Here is an 18,651-nt window from a genome sequence, read left to right as displayed (position 1 = left end):
ACCCTTGTTCACATACTGGAATCCTTCAGCAAGAGGCTGAACACATCAAAGCCAAGCTGATTCTGCCCTGGCAGCCTGCAGTGATCCATGCACAGCTGAGTTCTAGTCCATGTCTACTATATCACCTATTAAGTTGCCTGGTACATAAAAGAAAAATCAACAAAAAATCAACAGCTCCTTAGAAGATAAGATGTTGGAGTGCAGTTCATCCTCACAACACAACATTAATATAATTTCATAACAATGACATTCTTCGGGTAGGGAACATGGGGCAAGTCTAGATCAGGATGGATGTTCTGTAAATGACAGCTGAAGACAGTCTTTCAAATCCATATGGCTGAAAAGTACAAATTCATCCATCAGTCACCAGGCAACCCACACAGATGCCATTAAAAAGGCATCAAACAGGAAATAAAATTTTGTCTGGACAATGTACCCTTTCAACCAAAACCCACTTCAATTATAATCAATGATTTCTTCACAGAAATATTCACAAGTTCCTACTCAACCAAACTGAACAACACCCATCCTTCTAAGCTGCTGCTGAATGTTCATGGACACCATTTATCGTGAAGTTTTCCATTTTACAGAGATATTCTAATGATAATCTAACAATGCCAGGCTTTATATAGATAAAAAATAAAAAAAAAATGCAAGTACATGAAAACTGAGCCTATAAAGATTTCCAGAAATACAAATACCTTTGATGCACTTTCAGTAGGTTTTCAGTTTAAGCAACTGAAATGAGTTTTACAGTTTTAATAACTTTCACCCCAATTTTAAATACTCTGTAAAGCCTTTCATAAACAAAGTGTTAGAGCTACTGTAAAACAGTACTTCACTAAGAGACCAGTCCTTGAGACTTGCACAAATATCTCAAAAATGGTTTCTATATCACTCAAAAGTTATTTCTTGGAGGATATAAGCAAAAAAGTCCCACTGAAGTGAAACTACAATTTTCACATAGAACTTCTCATACTTAATTTTTTCCACTCACAGTAATATGAATCCTTTAACCAACACAGCAACTGCAAATTTAATTTCCTGGTCCTTTCTTTCATCATACCAACATTGGCATTATCAGACATACTAAACATTGAAAACTATTACAAAACAAATGTTATGTTGCCTCTGAAAGGCATGGGTAATTCATCTCTTGGTTCACACGTTCACACAGTTCTGCAAATGCTGGTTGTCTATCACATTCAAAAAAAGAAAAATGATCAGAGGACTTTGTTTTCTTACCACTGACAAAAACAGACCATAATTTTGAAAAGCATGTCTCTGAGAAAAAAGGTGTGTCTTCAAGCACCATCTTTCTGCACCCCCCCCCAAAAAAAACCATGGGAGTACTATTCATTTATATTCTATAAGTTAGATTTAACAAGTGGACTGCAGCCGGAAATTTGATTTCCTAATTTAGTCATTTCTACAGATGAAAAACACATTTTAGAAAAAAAAAAAGGCACACACTTAGGCATTAATTCATTTAAATAAAGTCCTAGTCAAATTATGAATTCCCACTAAGTCATATAATCAAAACATATTAAAACAGTATTTCAAAAACACATTTAAAACTACCGTTTTCACAACGCCATTTTCTGCAGCTTCCTCTTCACTTCCAGGTGGAGGTGGAGCACTTAAACAAAAACAAACAGGAAAAGATGAAACTAGGTATTTATGCATGTTATTTCACAAGAATCAGCTAATGATGAAAAAAAGCTTTGCTGCATCATTCCAGATGAAGAGCCAAAGCTCCAGTTGTCTTCTGCACTAATTAAAAAACAAGGTCAACTTACTTAAAAAACAAGAGGAATATAAGTTTATTTTAACAATATTTACCTATCATAAGTCATACTAACTGGATGTTTGTAGAATAGTTGCAAGTAATGAGGCATTACACTTGTATCTTCTTTTGAAATCAAACTGAAATACTTTGTAACATATGAAGGGAGATTAAGTTGTTTTGGTTTTGTTCCCCCCCCCCCCCCCCCCGCCCCCCCGCAGACTGACACTTTTCAAAGACATAACAGAAAAAATAAACATTTAAACACCCATTGGTAATGTTTCACCGAAACAGAAATCCCACATCAGCATTGTGAAATTTTCTTCTACTGTATGGAATAGTTACAATTCAATGACTAATTCAATTGCATTTTAACTGTAGACTGAGAACTGTAAAAATTGTAAAACTACTGGTCCATCTAAAAGGATGAATACTGTGACATCCATGCAAATGAGCTGTCTCACTGGGCCAAACTACTGCTGTTTTCTACACAGCAATATTTTAACTTCCAGAGCCCCATTAGCTGTTAGGATGCTGCACCACAAATAACAGAGTAAGCAGGGAGCCATCTAGAAACAATATGCTTTCACTGAAAAGGTATTTCTGAAACAGACTGTGCAACTGTCAATTTTTATTTAGTAGAATGATTTTAACCCCATACTCTGTTGGCAACACACCCATGAGTGTTGCACCCAATATTGCCTTAGTATTCAAGTGGAATAATCAAATTCCACTTCATCTCCTGGTAAAATGACAGACTAGGTACAGAAACTGAATATACCTCACAATTTCTGTATATATAAACAATGCCAAAACTGAGAGACCAAAACTTTTAACAGCTTTTAACAGCTGAACTGTCCCCATACTTCCACAGTTCCAAACACAATTCCTAAGGTGCACAAGTTAATATTTGTTATGCTTGTAAAACTATGCACTGAGACAGCCAAATGCCAAGCTAGACACTATTGACCAAAAACTGGAGTACACTGTTTCTAAAGAACATTTTGACCCCCATGCAAGTAATGTTCCCAAATAACAGTAACAGTGACTAAGTTGCCAGGTCAAGAAAAGGTAACTGAACATAAGGAATCAACAGATATGAAACAGCTTCTAAATAAAAAGCAAATAAATAACAGAATTCTTTGCCCTGGAAGAGACAGGATTCAAACACAACAGAGGTCTAAAAACCTATTAAGTAACACAGAAAAAGTGAAAGCAAACAACTGTTTCTTATACTACAGAAATAATGGGAATCAAATAATTACACCTAGTAGCTGCTTCACAATGATATCATATGTAGTCCTGTGGTGGTGGTCATTCCTGTTTTATCATTCTGTGCTTGTCAAAACTTGACATGACTTCTAAAGAGCAAATGAGCAAGCTTATGAGCAAGCAGTCCACCAAGGCTAACTAAATGCAGAAATTCTCAATGAAAAAAATTGAAACATCTATAGACAATAACTATGTACGTTTTCATACATTGATTTTCCCTCTATTTGTTTAATACAACTTGATAATCAATAATTTCCATATTTTACCAATGATGAGAATTTCCTTCATTCAGCATGAGTGACTGATTCCCTTTTCCAGTCAGTCCACTTTACTAATTTCCATTAACTTTGTTAGATTTTCAAGGAAGTGTCTTTGTGCTCTCATACAGCTCTTTGTAACTCAAATAGGCTCCCCTCAAATTATTACAAAGCATTCCTAAGTTCCTCTAAGTTTCTTTCAAATACTGTCCTACTGGTAAAACCCTGAAAGCCTAAGCAGATGTGACCTGTACAGCAAACTACTACCTGGTAATCTTCCACAGCTTCCTTGTATTCCTGTTTTTGTAACCACACTGCAAACTCTTGGGAGACAGAATGTTTTCTAGTTGCTAAATTATCTCAAACAAGTCCTGATCCATCATTAAGACCAAAAAGCACAATGATTACAAAAATAAAATACCTGTTGGCATCTTGTGAAGGGTTATTGCTGTCCATACAACTAAACTAACTTTCACACTTAAGTGACCCAATTTCACAGGTACAACCATTTCACAGAAAAGCAAAGTCCAAACACACTATCTTAAGGACATTTTCAAAGACACCAGAGTGTGCAGAGGTGCTACCAAGTTTCAAGGAGCTGGGAAGAAGACTGTGGTGAACACAGGTTTTGTGCAGCCATGCTACAGGGCTTCCAGTTGTCAGGATACTCACCTAGATTTTTCTTCCTCTGGTCTCTCTGCTTCATTTTCATCTACCATAAGAGAAAAGAAACACAATACTTAAGAATAAAATCCCTAGGGTATCAACTATGACAGATTATCTTGGCATGCAGAGTATTAGGCAAGCCTTCAGATTACTATTTAGACATGTTCTTTACATTTCAATTCTGAAATCAGTCGACCAGACCCCTGAGCGCTCACAGTGCTCTACACTGACAGGTCCACCACATGGGCAAGGTTTAACTTATATGTTTTATTGACATCTGAACGTAAAGATAGTCCCTAAAGTTTTTTGTGTTTTTATTTAAGTTAACACATAAAAGGTTAAGCCCGTTTCGGTACTTCAAAGCCGGGAGCTCGGGCCGGAGAGCACCAGGGTGTGCTCGGTCCCCCAGGGGTGCCTGTGGGGCAGGGACACCACGCGGGGCTCTCGCTGCTGAGGCCCAGCACGCCTCGGCCTACGCGGCCCGGGCCGAGGGCCCGCGGCACCGGCAGCGGAGACCGGCGAGAGGAAGGGGCCGCGAGCCGTCGCCACCGGGGGTCCGGCCGGGAGGAGAGAGGGGGCTGAGGAGCCACGGGGGCGGTGGGACTGGGGGACCTCGTTCAGCGGCCCGGCGAGGCGGCGCACGCCGCGGCCTGCGCACCCCCGCACGGCCCCCCCGCCGCGGCGGCGCCGGGCCGGCCCGCTGGGGAGGCGGGCTGGGCACGGGGGTCGGGGAAGGTCCGTACCGCCATAGAGCCACTCCTCCTCCTCGTCCCCGGCGGCCCCATCGGCGTCCGCCGACAGCCGCTCCGCCTCGCCGGTAGACATGGCCGCCTCCCGCGGGACGCGCGGGCCCGGCCCCGGCAGCGCCTCCCGCCGCCGGGCCGCCCCGCCGCGCCGCCCCCGCGCTCCCCCGGCGCCTCGGGCCGCGGCCAGGCGGTGCACGGGCGGGTCGCTGCGAACGCCCAACGCGGCCTCTCGCGGAGGATCCGCCGCCGCCGCCGCCGCCGCCGCCGCCCGGCGCTTCCCCTCCCCCCCGCGTGAGTGACACGCACAGGAAGCGGGCCCGGCCCGGCCCCGCGGCGCCCCGGGCACGGGCTGCGGGGGGCGGCCCGGCCGGGCCCGGCCCCGGGACTGCCCTCCCCGCCGAGCCAGCCGGGCACCGTCCGTGCGCTGCCACTCACTCACCGCGGCTGTGCTTTCGCCGCTCTCCCTAGGCGCTCTGCGAGAGCTGCCTTCCCTTCCTCTCGCTTGCTCTTTGCTCTCGGTGGTCCTTGTGCTCTCCTGCGTCCCTGGACTCCCGTCCGTCCCCTCAGCAGGGATCACCGGCAGCATGGAGATCTCCTCGAGAAAAGCCTTGCCTACCTCCAGGAGCAGGACTTGGCTAAACACGCTTACACTCCAGTGCCGTGCATCTACTGGCAGCTGCCGGGGGAGCGTAACCGCGGGGTGAACGCGCCGCTGCTTCTGCTAGCACTGTCCCTCGGCTCAGGGACTACCCCAGCTGCACGCAGTATTTTAGGTTTAACTCTTCATATTTTTTTTTTCTCTCCACAAATTTCCTGTGTTTTTTTATTTTTTTTTCCCCTTGGTAGAGTAGGAGTTTAACATTCATTGGGTGCTGTGAGTGTTGCAAAGTGTTTCTGCGTTCAAAGTGTTTCTATGAATTTCATTAATTCTGTTTTAAAAGCAGGGCGGAGTAGTGAGCCATTTTTCCTGGTGATTGGCTCACTTTACATCTGTGAATGCTAGACAACAACTGCAAGATGCATTACAAAATTTAAGTACCAGCTGTCTAAACAAGTTTCCGTCAGTTGTGTGTACAGATGGAGCTTGTGGTGTTTCAGGTTGTATGTGAAAACTATAGCAGGGACCTGCTTTTTCACAGCAGGTCAATTTGGGAAAAATCAGACTAGAGGACTTGACTGTAACGTAAACACAAGTCTCAGTGGGGGGAGCTGGTTTGAATTGCCTGCATAAAGAAGCTTATTTGAAAGTTTCATATATGCCATGGAGTTCATACGAACAACCAACCTACTCACATTTTTTTTTTTCATGTAAAATTAAATGTCTGAATATTGTGTACAGATAATGAATTCTGTCATGTAATTGGGTAGGTTTTCAACTTGCTATTTCATTTTTTGAACAAATAGTTGTGGAGTCGGCAAAGGCATTTTTCACCATTTTGAGTCACTTGTTGCTCATAAGATGTGTACATGTAATACCTCTTCGTAGGCATCAGTGCCTCTTTCATTCCTCTTTTGTTTGCCATTTAACAGAATTCTGGCTGACATTAAATGACAGCAAAATTAGAATAGTTTCCTTTGGCTGCAGACAAGAGAGAAGGAAAGAAAGAGAAAGAAAAAAGAAAAAGAAAGAAAGAAGCAAGCATTTTTGAGGAAAAATTCAAAAAATCAAGAGTAGGCTAAGAACAAAAACTGTCTTAAAATATTTTGAAGCAGATCCTCTGAGCAGTTTTCCATATACAAACCTTTAATGAGAAATCACACAGAGCTGGTGATGATGGAAAATCCACTTTGAACAGCTGTGGTCTGCAAAAACTGTTTCTTCTAAGGCTTTGAGTAACTGAGAGGCTGAAGACAATGCATCTTTGCAAGCTGCATTGCCATCTTCACTCTTGGGTGACACCCCAGAAACCAACAAAAAGATATCAAGTTTATGGGAACCCTTTAGTAGAGTTCTTCTACCACAGTGGTTTTCACCTTGCACAAGGGATAAAATAAGCTGTAAAAACTACTTAGGTAATTCTGTTTTGTAATTTAACCATCGTGCTTTAAACTGACTAACTTCATTTTGTCTTCTGACAAGCAATTTTTCTTTTTTTTTTTCAATACTGGCATATGCAGAACTTGTTGCAATCTATACAATATTAAGGTAAAAAATATTCTCTCTCTGTAAAAAGCATCTAATGTTTTGACAATAATATCTGAAGAAAAACCCTCAACCTTTAAAAATAGGTCAGCCCCTCCCCCTTCCTTTTTAATGGTTTTAAAGGTAATGATTTTTAAAGAAACCCTTTTAAATTATTGGGCAAGCCAAATTTATGTAGGTTTTGTCTGTGGTACTCAACCATAAAGCAAAAACTCAGATACATAATCTCTGAGGTGATTCAGTCTGAGAATAGGCTAATTCTACTTGTTTATAAACTCGGGGACCCAGTTAACTATCCCCTACCCTTTCCTAGCATTTATTTTTCAAATCAAAATAGTCAAGAGGGGGGTATTAACTTACAGATTTTTCTAGCATCATGAAGCTGTATGCCCTAAGGGTAAAATAACAGATTGGTGCTAGAACAGCACAAAGATAGGGAAAAGTGCATCTGAGTAGGAATGTCAGTGGAGAACACTGAAGGGAAAAGATCCGATTTAATCACTGGAAATCCGAATTTGGCGTTACTCATGTTTTTCAGTACTCTGAAACCAATTGAATCTGTAAGACAGCTAAGAACAGCAGTTAGGACGGAGGATGAGCTAATTAAGTATTTTATCTCTTTATTAATGCTGATAATCGTGCTATGTCATAAAAGGTACCTTCCTCGCTGTGTGCCAAGGAGGCTGCCCAAGCGAATACTGCGTGGAGCACGGATTTGCAAGCGAGCTATCCATTCTCTGGGGAGAAGAAACTGTAAATGCTTGTTGTGGCGTTTTTTCCCCTTTAGCTTGGAAACTGATTTCGAGAGCAAGAGCTTTTAAAGGGGGAAATGGAATGAAACTAATTTGTCATACGTCTCTAACTGCACAGAGAAAAGTCGCATTTACCGAGCAAGAGTACTTCCGTGTTGCCAGCTCGTTCACCAAAGCGTTTGTGAACACTAAAACGCGAAATACACAACAAGAGGGAAGGGAACAGTGCTGTAAGTTCCGCCTCTCCGGTGCCGTACGGTTGAAGCGCCAGGTCAGCCGCTGGTCCCGCGGTGTCACCCCGGCAGCGCCGCGCCACAGCCGGGAACCGGACACCGGGCGCCGCCATCGTCCCGCCCCGCCCCGCCCGCCCGCAGCCAACCCGCGCCCGACGCGTCATCGCGCGGCGCCGGCGGCGCGCCCGGCACGTGCGGCGTGTTGTGGCTGTCACCGCCATGGCGGTGCCGGAGGTGCTGCGGCAGCTGAGCCGCCGAGCCTGGGAGCCCACGCTGGCCCGGGCGCACCGCGCCGCCGTCCTCATGGACGCGCCCTCCGCCGAGGCGCTGCACTGGGCCGGAGGGGCGGGCGAGCTGCTGGCGGCCGGGGCGCTGGCGGTCAGCGCGCTGTCCGCCGAGGTGGTGGTGCCGGCGGGGGCGGCCTGCGTCGTGTTCGTGGTGAGCGGCGCGCTGCGGGGCGGCGCGGCGGCCGCGGTGCGCGGCGTGCTGGAGCAGGGCGCCGTGCGGCACTGCGTGCTCGTGTGCGGCGACGAGCCGGAGGGCGGCGGGGCGGCCGAGCTGGAGGAGACCTTGCGGCGGTGGATGGACGAGGGCGGGTGCGCCGAGGTGGTGCTGCGGGGCCCGCCGCTCCTGGCGCCCGTCTCGGCGGAGCTCTGCCTGCTGCCTGCCCTGGCAGCGCTCCTTCCTCCGCTGACCGGCCCCGGCGGCCCCGGCCCCGCCGAGGGCGGGCTGAGTGCGCTGCCCGCCGAGCTCAGGGCGGCGGTGCGGGCCCTGGTGGGTGACCTCGACTCTCTCTTCACCGCCCTGGGCCTGCGGGAGGAGAGCTTCGCTGTGGGGGCCCTTAGCAGGGTCGTCGCTGCTGAGCTGGCAAGCTACGCTCCAGCCAAAAACAGGAGGAGGACAGCCACCAACAAGGCCTCTGTCATCTTCGTGGACAGGACGTTGGACCTCGCTGGTAAGAAGTCCTCAGCTGGTATGAGCTGTCATTCGAGGGGGCCCATACCCACCCCACCGGGAGGGTGTCAGAGAGGGGGAACCCTGGTGAGCTAGTGTTAGCAAAAACCCATATTCCACTTTTCACCGTGCTCCTCCCATCGGTGTATAGCTTCAGTTCCTGGTCCTGGGTGGGATTGCTCTTGAGATCTGGTCTGTTAGAATAAATATACAGTATTTGCCAGGCAGTCATGGTAGAACTCTGGGCTTCTTCTGAAGCTTGGAGGAACATGGCTGGGTTCAAAGCAATAGTTACTGTAAGCTCCACATCATTCTCCTCCAGTAGGAAAACTTGGTGTTCCAGAATTCTGCTGGTGATACCCGATGTCCTCCTTTCTGTTCCCAAACAGCTGTTACTATGTGGGATATGTATACTGTAATCGTTTGTCCCAGTGTCACTTTCGTGCTTCCTGGATTAAAAGCTACTGCTCTCAATCATCCAGGTCATCCATTACTCACATTATCCAGTTGTTTGGGAAAGTACCTTATAGGCTCCTTCCATGGCCCCTGTGCCAATACCCGTAGTGCCAGGTGCATCCTTTTGTGCAGAAATAACTCAAATGGTTTGCTTAAGTGGTGGTCCCTGGTGGTTGGTGACCCCAAAGTCATACTTAACCGCCCAATGAACTGGTGCTGCTTTCCACATTCGGAGAAAAGTTGGCATAACTGAGCTGGTTACTCTCCTGTTCTTCTTAGTTTGTGTTTAGTGTGATCTTACAGAATAAGCAGGGTGCGGTTCCAGTCCTTAGGCTAGTGATTTGAAGAGTAATCATTGTATTAAGCCACCAGGTGTGCAAACAGTTGTTCATCTGGCAAAGCACTGGGGGCATGTTTAACCCCATGGCCATGATGGTTGCTTGCGCACCCTTGTATCCCAGTGGGTCATAGAAATGAGGAGTAAATCAAAAGGGCTCTGATGGAAATCCAAAGTTTTGTTTCTAGCACTTCCATTTTGCTGCAAACTGGAAGCCTTAACTGTGCCTGTGTGCCTTCTTGAGGTGTGAAAGAAATAGTCTTCGTGTTTCAGAGTCAGCCTTATGGATTGCTGTGAAGAATCCAGTGTATCTACTTGTCACTCTTATCTTTCTGTGTGTCTAAGCTGATACACATCTCTGTGTAACCCTTAGCCATATCTATATGCCTGAAAGTGTTTTTGTACGTATGTGTATTGATATAGGAATGACCGCATTCACTGTCCCCATCATGCATACCCCCTGCTGGCATGCACAGAGTGTGGACCTAGTTCTGTTTGGAGTCCATAATTCAGCTGGTAATTTTTTGCCACCAAATGTCGTGTAGCAAGTACTTGGCACAGTGTTGCACCCAGCAGCTCATCTGTTTCTGAATTTTCCTCCATATTTTTTTTTTCTTCCCATACTTTTGCCCATTGTGTATCCTTGAACTGTGTATCTTTGAACTGCTGTAGGTTTCATAGCTGTCAACAATGTGCTGAAGAGCAGCTATGGATCCAGGCAGTTAATGCTGTGCTGAGGTTGGGAAGATGGGTCAGAAGACTGCAGGGAAGTGGACTTGGATAAGGAGCCTTAAAATGAAATTGTGAGAAGAGTGGGAAAAGGATTTATTTATGCACTCAGATAGTGAGAAGGAATGAAAACAGGAAAAAGAACCAGATATGGGATGACATGCCTCATACCTTGAGGAGGTATGAGGAGAGATAATTGGTACCAGCTTAAACCTGGGAAGAGAAGTGTGGAATCTTGTACTTCAGTAGGAGAAGGTTTTGTGGAGGTAACATCAAGGCTGTAGTGAGCAGCTTTGGAAGAAAACATCAAAGCTCAATGAGTAAGGATGAGAAGTTATATGATTTGTTTTTTTAGGATTCTATTCTCAGTATCCATAAATGAAATTAAAATCCCTGCATGCAACCATTCTTTTGTTTCCATCAAATGCCTCTAGAATTCATTGGTAATTTCACTGAATTATTCCTATGCTTTGGACATGATACTCGTGCTATCAAATACAATGCAAACTGAAGGAGGAATAATCTAGTGCATTTCAGAGATAAGGCTCTATATGAACCTGAAATTAGTGCCACACAATGAGATTTGTTTCATTGGTTTGCTAAAACCTGTACAGTAAAAAATACCCAGGGGAAGCAGGAGGTGTGATTAGTAGTTCCTGGCTGCTGTTAAAGGATTGGTTGGTTGACTTTGCAAATTGTGTCAGCTATAACTTGTATCGAATGTCACCTATTTCAGTTTGTAAGTTATAATGCAAAGAAAAAGTGAAATTAGAACAGCATGATACATAAGGGTTCTTGTATCCTGAAAGCTAGATGTTAACCTGGCATGAAAGCTGATTTCGCAGTGGTCACATAACTTGTTGTCACACGAAGGCTGAATCTCTCTGTACTTGGGCAGCATTCAAAACCATCACCTGTGCCTTGAACACTGTTGCTCATGGGACACTGCTGAGCAGTCTGTTTGTTGACTGACTTCAGAAGTGGTGAGTAGAAAGGATCAAAGTTAGTCCCATGCACCCTTCTGAAGTCAGTGCAGTTTGAAAGTGAGTTCCTGTAATTTCCTGTCCTGGTCTTGTGAAGTTTAGCGATCTTTTCAGGCTTGGTTGATTTATGCAGTTGATTGGGGTGACAGTGATTTTTAAAACTTCCAGTAGATGTTTTGTGATTGATTTGACAAGGCATGGCAAAAGCCAGTTGCACCGGTGGACCAGTGGAAACCTCCAAGAAGTAACAGTTGTGGGAAAGGGACAGAGATGGCGCTGGTTGTTCATGGAAGCAGCTTGAGTACTCCGAGTCTTCCCCTTATGCCAAGAAGAAAGGAGGGATGTTAATAATTAATGTGGGTTTATTTGCATTTGAGGTGTTTCTAGTTTAGCCAAGTATCTTGTCTAGCTAAGTGTTGCTCGCGTGCAGCATGCGTGGAAAGACAGATGTTTCTTCCAGTACAGGGGGTGGAGGTTCAGAAGATTACCATTGGTTTTCCCTTCACAACTTTGCAGGTGTTGCAATGTGCCTTACAGGTGACTGGTCTAGTAAGAGGAATGTAGGGATTTTGGAGAACAAGGTAGCTTAGGGAGTTGCAAAGACAACCAAGTTCATTCCATCCGTACTTCACTGGTCTTAACTCTGGCTGGGAGTGGTAGAAAAGAAAGTTGCTGTCATAAACCAGCTGAGTGGTTCAGATGTCCACACTGCAGTAGAGCCCCATGCTGGACACATGTGGCTTCTTTACTTTCTGTGGGATAAAGGCATTGCCAGCACAGCGTTTGACTTCACGTCTCCGATTTCATCCTTGCTTCTCCTTTCAACTTCTTTTGCAATACAGAATGGTGGATAAACCATGGAAAACCATGGCTTACAGCCTGGTTACCTGGCTGCTGTAGAATTGCTGCAGACAATCTTCTGCTTCTGGTATCCAAGAGCACTTAATTATCTAACTTCAGCAATGTATTTGATGTACGGTCCTTGTTTGGATTTATGGAACATGTGAAGCCAATTCAGCTGTTCAAACAGATCTTCTCTGTCTTTGGAAATGATGAGCACATAAGACCAGAGAGCTGCCACAGAGGCAGACTTAGATGGAGTGGGACCATAGCCTGAGAGAACTTTTTCCTGCCTCTCCGTGGTGCTTCAAAAGTTGCCATTTTTCTATGATTAAACCTGGGACCACACAACTATGCTCAGCACTGCTGTTGATGACCGAGCCATAGTTTGAGCGGCAAACTACAGATAGCTTCAACTTGTTCCTGACCTAAAGACAATAAGATTTCTGGTCCCTCTCTTGACTTTTTTATCTGTAGTGTGTGTCATGTTTTTCTGCTTTGACTTGGCTCACAGCCCCAGTAGTTTTTAAGTTGGTTGTAGAGCCTGTGTTGAGAGTTCATGAATGGAAAGAAAAGCATGTGTGTTTGAAATCAAGAAAATTGAAGAAAACATGCCAGCTGGAGTTCAAAGTTTCTCTTGGAATATGGTCAAATTGACATTTCATACTTTGTAACTTGGGTTGGTTTAATTATTTCATGTTTGTTTTACCTGAGCTGCCCTCACTTTGTATAAAAGTGATGATCTTGATTATGGCATGCCATTGGTACTTGTTTATTTTAATATTAGGCTGGCCTGTCTGGGTAGCTATTTATGCAATTTCATATATAGTCCTTTTAAGCACAGCCCTATTAGTTTATGTAGAAAAGTATAGTGTGCATGTGAGTGTATATGTAAATATTTGCTTGCTTTTTTTCAATAACTATTGCAAATATTATTTAACAACTCCCTTAGGCAAAGAAAAATGGTTTTCATGTCTAAGTGTAAAATCAGTGAATATCTAACAGCTGTAAGACTAAGTCTAATTTGTACTTTTTAAATTAATCTTTTGAAATGTTGTAAGTGCCTTTAAGTTTGCACATTCCAGAAGTTAATTTTACTTTCATAGAAGAATAATTTTGGAAAGCTAAATGTGGTTTTGATATTAGGATTACTAGTGTCCTTCTCACCAAAGCGTGTGGTTATTTTCTTTTAAATTCCTTGTGTTTGTTTTTCTAGTTATGCACCTGATAGTTTTTTGGTCTTCTTTTTTTTTTTTTTTTTCCATTTTCCTCAGGAGCAGTTGGTCATCATGGTGACAATCTTGCAGAGAAGATTCTTTCTGTGCTTCCTAAACTTCCTGGCCACAAGACCGATGTGATGGTTAACATGGTGGAACTTACAGCACTACAGACTGCAGATGAAACTTGCAGTATTATAGCACCTGGCTGCTTAGCACAACCAAAGTAAACATTCTTTTCTTCTTTCTTTTTTTTTTTCTTTTTTTTTTAATGTTGAATATGTTTGTTATCTCTCTGAAAAAATGAACTGGGAACAAGTCTTTAAAAAAACAAAACAAAAGAAAATGGTCAATCTCACAACAAAACCCCATCTGGTTCTAATTCTGCTAGAATGTAATAGTCTGTATGTGTACATTAAGGGAGCAGGCCAGATAAGACTTCCAAAAGTGGGGGAATATAAAGAACTTTTAGATTTGTGTTGTTTAAATTGCTGTAGATTACTGTAGCAGAAATCAGTGCAGATTAACACCAAGAATTCTCCTTGTGACACTTCTTTTTCTGCCTAAGTAATAGGGCATGCAAACAGGTAGGTCTTGGTGGTGACTTCCTTTTCCCATAAGTCTCTTTATAAAGTTAGCTGGATGCTGAATGTTTATTAGAGTACCTGTTAATTTAAGGTTTGATCCTTGTTTTCAAACACAGTACCTGTGGAGAAGGATAAAAGGTGCAAATTCAGGTGCACAGGCAGCTTCACGGGGGCCTGAGTTTTGCTTAAACAAAAACAATCTAAAAGCAGTAACTTCAAACAATTGTACTTAGCTATGTATGATGTGTAGCTAAGACTTTACAAGCAAAGTGCATCAGATTTGATGTTTCACTTTCTACATTTAGTTGTCCAAACCAAAACTTTCCTGCAGCTTCTGTTACTATGCGAAAACAAGGAAACATACCAGGTGATGATTTCACTCCGTAAGAAAAATTTTTCTCTGCAGTGCTCTAGAAATTGTGACAAGGCAAAGGAGATTAAAAGTTCTTTCTCTTTTACTGTAATGCTCTCCTCATATACTAGAAAATGGTTTTACAAGATGGGATATTTAATATAGTTTCTGTTCTTCTCTTTTGACTTATTTTGTGATTTTACACCTGCACTGTATCCTTTTTTTCCCTTCCCCCAACAAAGATTTCACAGATTTCATCATCGTTAGCGACATATGGTCTTTATTTTCCTGAGAGCCTCCAGATCCTTTGTCACCTTCTGTCTCTCACACATGCTGTAACTGGGTCCAGTTTCTAGATTTTGTATTGCATACCTCTCTTCTTCCATAGAAGTTGGAGAGGAAATGTTTCCTCTTAGAGGTGGACTCAGTTGTAATTTGCTGCCAGGGTGACTAGCTTAAATAAATTTTTTTTCTGGTTTTCTTCTTGCTGTCTGCCTTCCTGCTGATTCCTGAAGTAGAAGTGAGATGTCCTTAAAGATCTGTCTACACAGGAAAAAGGAGGAGGTCATTGTCCATAGTAGAACTTTGTGGTAGCTTTTTGTGCTCACTTTGAGTAGCTATAAATAAATAACAAATAAATAATAATAAAGAAAATTCTGTCAGTGTGGACTAGGGGAAAACAAAGATATTTACTGCACTGATATTGTTGATCTGTGTTACCACTCTGTTTTTTCTCACATTATTGACATTGAGGAGACTAAAGGTAATACTGGTATGCCTTCCCATGGCTAAATTTTGACTTCAGTCAGGTATTCATGTTTTTAGTAACAGCTGACAAGAGTTTTACTGTGTTCTAATGTGGCTGGTGATATATGTATGCATTAAGGTTTGTTTGCCTATTTGCTGCCTAATGGGAAGGTGCCCTCTCTTAACAGTAGTTAGTTTCAAGATATTTTGCAAAATCTCATATGAGCTGGTTAAAGAGAAGCAGGATTTTGCTATAAGATGCAAGTGTGGCAAAGTTGGATGACAGCAGCTCATACCTGGTATCAAAACAATGGTGCCATTAACACACTGGTCTGTAACAGCTTCTCCAAAATACCCTCCCTCTGCAAGATCACAGTACAGAATCTGTTACACTGAAAATTTTAGGAACAGATCAGGCAAATATTTTCAGCAGTGCCTTGTAGCACAGCAAAGGGAGAAGATGTCCTTCGAAAATCTCTCTTGTTATTGCTGTTCACAGCTGAAGAAGTTGTGGGCCTTAGAAGAGTCTCCACACTCCAAGTGACACTGTTATGTTCAACCTGTTTTTGACTTCTTCTCCAACTATATAATGATCAGGAATAGTTCCTAGTTCAAATAGGCACTTTCAAACTAGCTTAAGACAGTTGATGAAGAGTGCTTGAAACCCTAACAGTGGCTGAATGTCTGGCTGAAGGTGGTAGTTTCTATTTCAATTCCATTTCCAACAGGACTATTTTCAGTGTTGGCTTATAAATGCTAACATTAATCATCTTTGCTAGTGTAAAATGGTTGTTTTACTGAAGCACTGGAATGGATTAAAGATTCCCACCAGTAGGTTTCTGTGTCAATTCCACAAGAAATTTCTTAGGACGCTCTCCAATTCCTCATCAGCTTAGTTGTTGCCCTTGGTAGCTGGCTCAGAAGTATTTCTTATAATTGAAAACTTAAGTCTTCATTTGTATTTGTAAATGATGCATGGCAAGAAGTGTTCCTCTGCTTGTAAATTTTCTGTTTACTCTGGTGAGTGAAAGTGCCAGCCCTTTCCAAAGAGAGAGGACCGGCAACTTCAGTTACACCCAAATGAAATGTGTGGGCTCTTTCACATTAAATTTTGTGATCAGACTGTGGCATTTCAGACTCACATACTCAGAATACTTTTTAAATGTTTTCATTGTTTTCTCTCAAGTAATATTTGAGCATGCTGCAGTGAGGGGAGAGAGAGAGTCTGGTCCTTGCATACAGCTTGCTATATTTAACTTCTCTTATGGCATGCCACTCCAGCAGAAACATCTGGGCTCAGTTACAGAGTTAGCAAACAGAATAATGAATAATTTATGGTTGGTGTGGTGAAATAAAGCAGGGTTCTTTTCTCAAATCTAAGGAAATAATGGGCTTCTTTAAAGATTTAGATGAAAATGTAAATGCCATATGCTGCTTGGGTTACTGTACTTTGAAGGTGCTCTCTGTGTGAGGAAGGGAATTTCTTAAAAGAAACCCTGAACTATTCTACAGTTCTTGATTTTTTTAGTCTTATTAGCCTCAGAAATCTCATGGACTAATTGTTTGCCCTGCTGTAGTCACCGACATGTTGCTATTCCAGTGTGGGTGATAGTATAGTTAAGCTCTTTCAGAATTGTGTCAAAATATTTTATTCATTTTTGTATACAGATGGATGTACATAACAGAAGGGATACAGTTTATAAGTATTTAGCTAAAGATATCCACTCTTGATCAGAACTGCTGGTGTCTGATTCAGAGAAGTAGTAGCTGCCTTGTCCTTTCAAACAAATGATGCATAGTAGACGTTAAATTTTAGCGAAAGCTTAGTGGTAGGGGTTATTTGAAAGAATTGATTACAGTTCTCTTGCTGGTCTTTGTATTTTGATAACTCATACAGTGTTTTGGAGGAATTCTTACAAAGTTCAGCTTCTGATTTTAAGTATGAAGGTAGTGGCTTCTAAGTGTTCTCTGTTTGGATTAATGTCAAGCTCCATGGGTTTGAGAGCAATCCATCCTGTATGTTTGATAATATTTTGGCCACATTGTTTATCAAAGTGCTCATCTTGCGTTTTTAGGATCTTTTCTTAGCATGTTGAAGCATCTTGCTGTCAGTAATTAGTTTATTTTGATGGAAATTTATCTTTTCTGGCTCTTGTGAGCTGGGAGCTGAGATGCATGAAGCCCCTGTGGCTCCCTAAAACCCCAAATGAGGGTTCGGATGCCTGAATCCTGGTCATAGGCCTGTGGTGTGTGAGAAGTAACGATTTATATGACACTGTGGGCAGCCAAGGGAATATCTGTGTTTACTTTTTTTCAATATGCTTTTTTTTATTAGCCAGGAACACTTTTGATATGCTCTCCTATTTTGCTGAAATAGACTGAATATTTAATTTGCTTATGCACATTTCAAGAACTTGCTGAATAGAGGTTTCTTGCCTGTTTTTCCACTCTTGCTTCCTTTCTCCAATGTTTGAAGTGTGCAGGCTTCTTAGAATTCAGTATGGTGTTAAAATATTTTTTAAAATCCAGGCTTTTATGTAAAATATATATGTATTTAATGCAATCTAATAAGAACCATTGGATTCTTACAACAAGCATTTTTCCATAAAGATTAAATACTTTATTGTAACACAGTTCATGTTTGGGCTGCTATACCTAAAGCAATTCAATAAGCAATATAGCTGAGCTGTCTGAGCAGTTTAGACAGAGCAGGTGGAGCCTCTAAATAATCTGTATTTGCATTGGGGGGAGAAATAACAAGTTGAGAAAGAAGTGACTGTGTTGGTGGGTATGATGCAGAAAGCACTTTTATGCAGGCCAGATGTTTGATTTGCAGCACCCACAAATGCCTTTCTTCAGGTGTTGTTTAAGGAGGGGAAAGGTAGGTGTGCTGGGGGAGTGGGTTAAAAATTAGGACATTCCTGGAGATGGAATGATAAAATTTCAATGTCTCATGTTAGTGGCAGTTGAAAATTCATACTTCTCCCAGTCATTCTTAGTTCTGAAGTTGTTACTCACAACTGATCAGTACTTTTTACAAATGCTACAATTCGGATGGAGAAGAAAGCCCCGCTCCAGCTGCGTCTTTGCATTTGGGTGTGATGTTATGATTCAGTGCTCCTCTGGTACTAGTGGGTCTTGGACAACCCTGAACATAAAGGAAGGCCATGAGTTGAGGGGACTTGTATTCCAGTCCTGGTTCTGCTTTCAGCTTGCAGCATGGTCTCAGACAGGTCGCTGAATTCCTTCTGCCTCTGATTCCTCTGGTCGTCCTTGTCCAAGGAACTTGCTTACTAAACCAGTAAAACAGGGAGTTTCTTAGGACACAAGTTTGCATACTGAAGGCAGAAAAATCCTGGGGTTCTGATCTCTGGGGGTGCAAGTAACTGAAGATGAGTACAAGGGAAGTTAAGGTGTCAGGACTGTTGAACACAGGATCTCTGTTTGTGCTTGCTTTGATACAGTGTCCTTTCCACTCCTACTTGCAGTGCTTTATTGCCCTGGGGAGGGAAGACAGTTTTGAGTTGTATTCACCTGCCTCCCCTTCCTGGGAACTTATGGAACAGCAGTTCCAGTGATCTCTGTATAACACAC

At 42.9% G+C, this 18,651-nt stretch overlaps 2 protein-coding genes across 16 annotated transcripts in view; one reads left to right on the top strand and one right to left on the bottom strand.

Moving 5' to 3' along the window:
• The window catches only part of FIP1L1 (factor interacting with PAPOLA and CPSF1), a 39,048-nt gene extending 34,192 nt beyond the window's left edge, over nucleotides 1-4,856 (bottom strand). For 8 of the 15 annotated variants that reach the window (XM_062492793.1, XM_062492782.1, XM_062492792.1 and 5 more), the window contains exons 1-3: nucleotides 4,704-4,830; nucleotides 3,988-4,030; nucleotides 1,582-1,639 (exon numbers count right to left, since the gene is read on the bottom strand). In XM_062492793.1, the coding sequence (XP_062348777.1) occupies nucleotides 1,582-1,639; nucleotides 3,988-4,030; nucleotides 4,704-4,806 (204 nt within the window). In that variant the 5' untranslated portion in view covers nucleotides 4,807-4,830. Of the gene's footprint in view, nucleotides 1-1,581; nucleotides 1,640-3,987; nucleotides 4,031-4,703 lie in introns of all 15 variants that reach the window. The other 7 variants (XM_062492783.1, XM_062492780.1, XM_062492788.1 and 4 more) reach the window with 2 other exon arrangements.
• A 3,218-nt stretch (nucleotides 4,857-8,074) lies between these two features.
• Nucleotides 8,075-18,651, top strand: part of SCFD2 (sec1 family domain containing 2) — a 186,124-nt gene continuing 175,547 nt past the window's right edge. The window contains exons 1-2 of the mRNA XM_062492778.1: nucleotides 8,075-8,810; nucleotides 13,429-13,597. Coding sequence (XP_062348762.1) covers nucleotides 8,075-8,810; nucleotides 13,429-13,597 — 905 coding nt within the window. The remainder of the gene's footprint in view (nucleotides 8,811-13,428; nucleotides 13,598-18,651) is intronic.

This window comes from Cinclus cinclus, chromosome 5 (assembly GCF_963662255.1).
Source record: "Cinclus cinclus chromosome 5, bCinCin1.1, whole genome shotgun sequence".
In the NCBI taxonomy this organism is placed as follows: domain Eukaryota; kingdom Metazoa; phylum Chordata; class Aves; order Passeriformes; family Cinclidae; genus Cinclus; species Cinclus cinclus.
The sequence above is the reverse complement of the archived record's forward strand: the minus strand, read 5'-3'. Positions and strand labels throughout refer to the sequence as shown.